The sequence below is a fragment of the Carica papaya genome, chromosome 7 (assembly GCF_054855325.1).
Source record: "Carica papaya isolate Zhongbai chromosome 7, ASM5485532v1, whole genome shotgun sequence".
Classification (NCBI taxonomy): domain Eukaryota; kingdom Viridiplantae; phylum Streptophyta; class Magnoliopsida; order Brassicales; family Caricaceae; genus Carica; species Carica papaya.
The window spans coordinates 16,508,777-16,517,577 of NC_142315.1; the positions used below are offsets into that span (position 1 = coordinate 16,508,777).

Sequence of the window (8,801 nt, forward strand, 5' to 3'; positions counted from 1 at the left end):
AAAGATCACTTTTTTGATTTTAATTCAAATGCTCTGGGTGTTATTATCTTCATGAGATGGTAGAATAGTTGAATATGATAAAGTTTCTATAATAATTACTTATAACTAACGGACAAGGAGAAACAAAATTTAAGAAGAGTTTGCTTGTTATGAAAATTCACTGAATTGATATAAATATATATATATATATATATATATACAACTAGTGTTTCTTAGAGGACCAAGACCTTTAGATAATTGTCAAGAATATTCTAAAAAGAAAAGTTATATTGTTCTCCTATCCATGCGATACTTGTGTGTTGGACACACTTGCATTGATATGCAACTAACGAAAAATTAAGAAATTTGAAGTAAAATTTGTGAAGTTGTTAACGAAAATGATCAAGAACCCAATAATTATGAAATGTATAAGATATAGAGGAATGTAATTTATCTTAAGAAAAATAAATTATTATAAATCTTTATTTAACCAGAAGCTTTGGATTTACAAGACTTGGTAAAAAATAATTAAGCAAATGCATCGAGTATTTTCAATAAGATTAAGTCATTTAATTTTAATTAATTAATGAATGTTTAATTACTCAAAATTGGGTATTAAGATTAAAAATTAAAAAAAAAAAATTCCAAATAATACATACCAAACATTATTACGAAATTATTATAAGCCATTTCAAACATAGTAATAAATCACAATTTAATTATTTTATTTCTGTCCTCTTGTTGAATAATTATTAAATATAAGACAAGAAACTCAATATTTTATGAATGGTTGATATGTAAGAAGATTATGAGGATTTTTAAAAAGAATAAAATGATTGCAGCCAGTAATTACACTGTTCATCATCTTTACCACCCACTTTGATACAAACCCAAAGCTTCATTAAACTCTCTTCACTCAACATATTGGAAAACCCTTTTCACCTTCCTCAATGTTGAACAATTCTATTAATTTCAGTCAAATTAAAACTTCACTGTAAAAGTTCAACAATTCAAATGATTTCAATAACTTCACTTACAAAAAGCTCCAACAATCTTCAACAAAAATCTTTACTTAACAAAAAATTGACACAGGTACACAGGATAGAAAATATATAAGAGCATGAGACAACTCTCTCTAAATAGTCCTTTAGGTTCGGTAGAATTGGTGCCTCCTCACAAAAGGAGTCGCATTCACCACATCCGGATGACTATTTATCAATAATATAAATCTCCACAAAGTTGTAACATCATGTATGGGGAGCTGACGTCTGCCTAATGTCAAAAGGTCAAGGAAGTTAGTGACTTGATGACAAGGGAGCTGGCAACCGAAGTCCCGGTGAACGGTAATGGTAAATATAACAGTCTTAAGATAGTGAAAATCCTAATCGGGTAAGTCCCGAAGGCTTAAAAGAAAATTTTTTCTCTACAATAAACAGCTGAGAAACTACGGGAGCAGATAGATTTTGATGATCGGTGGATATACAAAAAGCTGTTTATGAGAACAAGAAAATGGTGAAATACTGCAACTCCAATCAAAATGCAACTGGGTCTGGACCAATACCTATTAAACACTGCAAATATAACAGGATCATGCTTCTTCTAACATAAAGGATTCATGCATCTGAATCTGCTTTCATGCACTACTACAGTTGCTGGACAGTAAGATAAAGCCATTTCTTGGATTGTGGATTGGGTTGTATGTGTTTAGCTAATTGATAAAATATATGAAGGATAATATACATGGATTCAATTGAACTAATACCAAGTATAATTTATTATTCAACCATTGATTTCTGTAAATCAAAAGTATCAAATCCATGTGGGTAAACTATCAACAAAGCAGAAAGATACAGAGTTATATTATTCATCTGGATTGCCGCTTCTTTTTCATCATCATCGTGGCACAACAAATGCATATAGACATCAATTACTCACATGAAACAAGAATAAGGAGCTGATAATTTTCTTACTCCATTAATTAGAACAGTCAGCAGCAATGGAACACCTTGAAAGTGCACTTGGGCGATATCAATTGCAAAATCAGCCTCGCCGTGTGTTCTTGCCTGACAACAGAGTCTTCCTTCTCCACCAACACAGCACCAACGATTCGTTCGTAGCCGCCACCAAAGCCATTTGCCACATAATCAACTATCGCCGCCTGTACCGGTCCGAAGCTAGGGTTATAAGCAGCGGATTCCAAGTACGAACCCTTGTATACCTTTCCTTCGCAATCGATCAACGCCACTCCAGATGGACACCTGCTGTATGGCGCATGGGACCTATTCGCTGCATCCAAAGCCGCGCGCTTCAATTCCTCGGCAAAAGTATCGCCGTTGCAGAGTTCAGAACAACAATTCTCTTTCGCGCCCAATAGAGACAACCCGTTCCGGTGAGGCTCGAGAAGGAGGGGTTCGTCCTTATCCAGGAGGTCATCGGGACCGAACCTATGAGGCAAAAAATACGATAGAGGACGGAATTTGCTGCGATCTTCGTTAGGTTCATCGGAGGTGACGAGGACGTTGATATCTGATGCACCGCGAATTTCTTGGAAGAATTGACGGCAATGGCCGCATGGGGCGGAGGAAACGGCGACGTATCGGAGGTTGGATTCTGCATTGAGGTAGAGATTGGTGACAAGAAATTGCTCCGCGTGCACTGAGTGGTGAAGAGGGAGACCCGGGAACTCCAGGTTGACTCCCAGGAAGATCCGACCCGATGAACCGAGTCCGACGGCGCCAACGTGGTACTTGGAGATGGGTGGACGGGCCAGCGACTGCGCCGGTTTCACCAGAGATGGCAGAAGCTCGAGGACCGTTAGGCCTAATTGGTTCGCCATCGATTCGGCCTCCGTCGGTTCAATAACGAATTTGGGTCTGTCCATAGTAGAGGCGTCGGGTTGACCCGTTTAGGTGAGTGGGTGGGCTTGTTGCAGAGATAGAAAGAAAGATTTCCAGGAAACAAGGGAGAGACGACCGGGGGCAAGGGCAGCTATTTATACGAGGGAAAAATTATTCGGAAGGTAATATTTAAAAGAATAATATATTTTTTAATTTCATTATTAATTTTTTTTCACTTTTGTTAAATAATATATTTTTGAAAGACTAATATATATGTATATCTCATATTACTACATGCAATCTCTAAAAAAATTACTATAAATTTAAATTTTAAGCCACTTCCGGGTATTTTTGTTATAAATTTGTGGTTTATAATTTAAATATTATAAATTAATTTGATACAGTAATAAAATAATTTAATTATACAGGTGAACTACAATTTATTAAGAGTTATAAGTGATGTGAGCATGAACATGGACCAGAAAGAGAATGCCTAATCCAAAAAAAGATGAGAAAATGGGCCGAAAAATAGATCTTATGGTCGGTCCTAAATTTCTATATATTTCTCTATTAATTTAACTACAATCTTTTTTAATTAAAAGAGAAAATTAAATTTATTTTAGTTAGAAAATTAACTTTTAATTTTTAATTTATTTATATATGTCTCCTCTCTTAATTTGACCACAATCTTTTTTAATTAAAAAAAAATATTAAATTTATCTTACTTACAAAATTATTTTTTAATTTTTAATTTTTAATTTATTTTTTATATAATTGCAAATTAAATTAAGAGATTTTTTTTTATTTACTTGACTTAGCCTATAAATAGGCCACCAAGTCTTCATTGTAAGATATTCAGAAATTATTTCAATAATATTAAAAGTATTTCTTTTTAAGAAAGGTTCTTCTACTATCTTGTTGAGTAAGGAGTAGATCTACTTATCAAAATATAATATTTCCATTCTATTTCTTTTATTTTCAGTGACCTTAGTTTATATCATTCTTGATAGTGAGTTAAGTAGGAAAGTGTTTCTATAGGATCAATTCTCTTTATGTCTTTAAATGAAATTGTGTGAGTTCTTAATCACGTTAGTTGATCTTGAGTTTCACATTATTTGGTATTAGAGCTTTGGCTCCATCTAGACCTATTATCTTTTATTTTTGTACTTTTAAATTCTTGCACCGTTTATTTGTTTGTTTTTTTATTCATTTACTAAAAAAAAGATTATCTCATACATCGATCCAAGCAAGACAGTCAATTGATACTTTCTTGCCTTGATAAAATTGTTGTTGAGTACTAATTTTTTTAATATACTTTTCTTACAATTTTGTTTCCTGTGCAAAAAAAAAAAGAGATAAAAAATAAGAAAAAAAGAGAGAAGGAAAAAGAAACAAAGGAAAGAAATCTCATCGGGAAAGTACTTACCTTTTTGGTACTCAACCATCATTCTTTGAAACGGTGTAAGAACCACCTCTACATAAGGCAAAAGCCCCTTTTATTTTACAATTTTTGTACAACCATATGCATTCACACTTACATAATTCATTAAAGGCTACATTTTTTTTATATAGAACATAATGTACATCGGGAATAAATTGGTAGGAATATCTTTCGAATTTTTCCTTGGGGCAATACCGAATCCCTACATCTTCTATAAATTGTCAATTTTTTTTCTCTCAGTTTCTTTTATTGTTCTAAACTTTAGTTTCCTGACACATCTAAGCATTTAAATTGTATCTTAGAGCTTAGCGTAATTGATCACACACTACCTCTTTCTTTGTGTGTTACGCTCTTTCTTCTAGTATTGGTGCGGTATTTGTTCTATAGGACTCCTTGCGATGTCTTAAAACAATACTTGAGAATACTTTATTTCAAGAAGATCTATTCGGCACTCAACTTGAGGGTGGGAGATAGAAAAGTAAAAAGTAAGAATATGTAAAATTATTAGAGGATAAAAGTGAAATGAATAAAATACGAGAGAACTAGTGAAAAGGAAAACTTTTTTTTAACTAACCCTTTTGTAGGAAATCTTTTTAAAATGTCAAGTGAGCATCAAAGCTCTGCTAACATAATGCTCCTTATGGAGGCTATACATGCAGAATTAGCACGGCTTAGTTAGAAGGTAGATAACTTGAGTAGTGGTTGAAGTGAAGCAAGACATAGGACCCCTAATACAAGACGGCCTAGAACTCAATATCTTGAAAATGAGGCCGAGTCCTGTAATGATGAGGGGGAAGATAGGGTGGAGAGGAGAGAAGAAAGGAGGGATGGTAATATCAGCTCCATCAAGATGAGAATATCACCTTTCAAGGGTAGAAATTGTAACACCCAAATAAAAATAAAATTTTTATTTTATTTATTTTTATTTTTATTTATTTGTTTGATTTTTTATTTAATTTAATTTAATGAAAATAAAAATAATAATAGTGATAAAATTGGGTAAAAATATTATTTGGATTTAATTGAAATTGATTTTGGGAAAAAGGGATGAAAAATTTGGATTCTGGGAGTGTTTTTGAAAAGAAAATCAGAAATCGGGGCTCAAAACGCAATTTAAAAAAGTTGTGCCATGTCAGCACCCCGTCAGCAGCCATGTCAGCGGCCCGGTCAGCAGCCCCGACCAACTAGGACGCGCTGCGTGGCAAGGAAACGCTGATCAGGGGATGGGTCACGTGGGCCATCCGCGTGCGCGCGATCGGACGGCCTAGATCCATTCCTGTGAGCACGGACGGCCCAGATTAAATGTGCGCACGGACGGCCCAGATTCACGCGCACAGACGATCCAGATTCAATCAGGCACGAACGGCCTAGATTGCATCACGATGAACGACCCAGATTTAATCCCAATTAAATCGCGATCGAACGGTCCAGATTTAATCTTGATGAACGGCTGAGATTAAAAGGAAAAGGGTATAAATAACCCCACCCACACCTGACCAGAAAACCCTAGCCGCTAGTGCCTCGCCGGAGAAGAAGAACCAGACGCCGGAAGAGCCGGCCGCCGCCACCCGCCGCCGCACCGGGGAAGTTTTCGACCGCTGATTGAGGTAAATTTTCTCCTCCCTGCTCGTTTTTCGATGCTGAGTCCGCCTATGGCCAAACCGGAGCCAAACCACCGGCCAAACAACTGGAAAACCCAGCTAAAACCCAGCGGCGCGGCAGTTTTTGCCTCCGATGAGGCCCTTCCCGGCCTCCGTTTGATGCAAATTTTATACCACTGTGATCACCGTTCTTTTCTCTACAGGTTGATAGAAGCCAAACATCAAAACGCGACTCACGCCGGAGGAGCCGCCGCACCCGAGAGCACCGCCGCTGGTAAGTTTCGGTTTTTCGTGATTTTTTGGCCCACCGAGGGCCCTAGGGTTGTTTTATCACAGGGACCGATGCAAGCGTGGCCAAATTCGACCGAAAACGGTCTAAAACGGCCAACCTGAGGCGAATCGCTGCCGCAAGCAGCGGCGCCGTCGCCGAAGCACGGCGGAGCCGCCGTGCCGGAATTGCGATATTGGCCAAAAGGGGCCCTAGGTCTAATTTGGAATTTTTTGGGACACGTGCAGGTACTAGTAGTGCGTTTTAGTTTCCCGAAAAAAAATTTAGGAAAGATTAGGGACAGCCTGTAGGCGCACTGTAGAGTCGAATTCAGATCCCGAAACAAGTAAGGACCCCTCACCCTATTTCCTATCACGGTATTAAAGCTAAATAAATAATTAAACTGTACTGTGTGACTTTATAGATGTATAATTGATTAAGGTTTCCAATGGAGCCCAAGTCTGATACAGTGTTGGTCTGTTATTATTTGATCTAATTTTCAGTATAAAATGCAGTATGATATTTGATGTAATTATGTTATGTTCTCGTATGCATGAATCATGGTTTCTTTTATTATGGTTTGTATTATGGTGAACCCGGTACTGTATTGTCTTATTTGATGTCAATTACTGGTTTACATGTTGTGTATGATGGGATGATTAAGATTGAGGAAAAAGGCAAAAAAAGGTTATATGAATTGATAAGTAGAAAATGTGAACAGCCTGACTAGATATTCTGGGAGATGGTGGACGGACCGGGTCCGTAGGAAACCCTACCGGGAAGGTGGTCTCTTATACCGGACGGAGTATGGAGACCTTATGTGTTTTGGCGCCCATACCGAACGGGGTATTGAGGTTCAGGGTTTTGGCGCCCATACCGGACGGGGTATGGGGACGGCCCTGGAATCAGGTTATAAATGTAGCGCCCGGGAAATTGAAAAAAAAAAAAAAAAAAAAAGGGGCGGGGGGCCACGTCAGCAGCCACGTCAGCAGTCCCGGCCAACCGTGACCTGCCACGTGGCAAGACCATGTCGATTCGGGAGCGACGTTGGCGATCCGCATATGCACGATCGGACGGCCCAGATCGAACGTGCGATCGGACGGCCCAGATGCAATCGCACGGATGGCCCAGATTCAATAAAAAACGGACGGCCCAGATTAAATCAAAATGGACGGCTGAGATCAAAAGGCAAAAGGGTATAAATAAGACCCCCACACTAGACCACAAACCCTAGCCGCCTGCCCTCGCCAGAGAAGACGAACCAGAAGCCGGCCGCCGCCACCCGCCGCCACACCGGAGGGATTTCCGACCGTCGATCGAGGTAAATTTCATACCCCCGACTCGTTTTTCCACGCTAATTTCCCCTGTGGCCAAATCGGAGCCAAAATTCTGGCCAAACGGCTGAAAAATACGGCCGAAGCCTAGTGGCGCTGCCGTGCCCCTCCTCGGTTTTTGCCTCTGATGAGGCCCTTCCCGGCCTCCGTTTAATGAAATTTTTATATCACCGTGATCACCATTCTTTTCTCTACAGGTTGATCGGAGCCGAATCACCAAAACACGAACTTCACCGGAGAGCCACCGCACCCGAGAGCACCGCCGCCGGTAAGCTTCGGTTTTCGGTAATTTTTTGGCCCCCCGAGGGCCCTAGAGTTGTTTAATCGCAAGGATCGATGCAAGTGTGGCCGAATTCGGCTGAAAACGGCCAAACCGAGGCGAATCGCCGCCGCAAGCGTCGCCGGAGTACGGCGGAGCCGCCGTGCCGGAAATGCGATATTGGCCAAAAGGGGCCCTGGGCCTAATTTGGGATTTTTTGGAACACGTGCAGGTACCAGTAGTGCGTTTCAGTTCCCTGGAAAAAATTCAGGAAAAATTAAGGACAGCCTGTAGGCGCACTGTGAAGCCGTGTTCGGACCCCGAAACAAGTAAGGACCCCTCACCCTATTTCCTATCACGGTATTAAAGTTCAATAAATGATAAAATGGTATTTCATGAATCAACGAATGTGTGAAATTGCTTAAGGTCGCTAATGGAGCCCGAGTCTAGTGTGGTTGTCGGTTAACTGTTATTTGACCTGTTTTACAGTTTTAAACACAGTATGAGGTTTGATGTTTTCATTTATAATTTCGTGTGCATATTTTACTGTTTTATTGATTATGGATTGAATGACCGGGATATTGATGCTGTATGTTGTCTGTTTGGCATAAATTACAGTTTTGCTTGTTTGTATGTGGATTGATGATGCTGACTGAGGAAAAAGAGAATGAAAGATTATGTAAATGGGTAATTGTATAACGTGGTCAGCCTGACTAGATATCTTGGGAGATGGTGGACGGACCGGGTCCGTAGGGAACCCTACTGGGATTGTGGTCTCCCATACCGGACGGGGTATGGAGATCTTATGTGTTTTGGCGCCCATACCGGACGGGGTATTGGGACGGCCCGTTTCACCTCATACCGGACGGGGTAATAAGGTTTATAGTTTTGGTGCCCATACCGGACGGGGTATGGGGACGGCCCTGGAATACGATTTCAAGTGTTAAGGGTTAACGGGTAGCGGGACCCCTATGGATCCCCATGGATACTAGTGGGCTGGTAAAAGAGGAAAAATATGTTGTGTAACGATTGAATTACTAAAGGCTTGATAAGTATTATGTTATACAATTTATATATGATTT

At 39.5% G+C, this 8,801-nt stretch overlaps 1 protein-coding gene across 2 annotated transcripts; it reads right to left on the minus strand.

Moving 5' to 3' along the window:
- Positions 1-976: 976 nt before the first annotated feature.
- LOC110825465 (cytidine deaminase 1) lies at positions 977-2,958 on the minus strand. 2 transcript variants are annotated; one of them, XM_088208187.1, is made up of 2 exons: positions 1,950-2,958; positions 977-1,247 (listed from the first exon to the last, which is right to left on the minus strand). In XM_088208187.1, the coding sequence occupies exon 1, from the start codon at positions 2,858-2,860 to the stop codon at positions 1,967-1,969; it is 894 nt and encodes a 297-aa protein (XP_088064313.1). In that variant the 5' UTR covers positions 2,861-2,958; the 3' UTR covers positions 977-1,247; positions 1,950-1,966. The 2 variants fall into 2 exon arrangements, with proteins under 2 accessions (XP_088064313.1, XP_021911620.1); XM_022055928.2 differs by having other exon boundaries at positions 977-1,251.
- Positions 2,959-8,801: the final 5,843 nt, after the last annotated feature.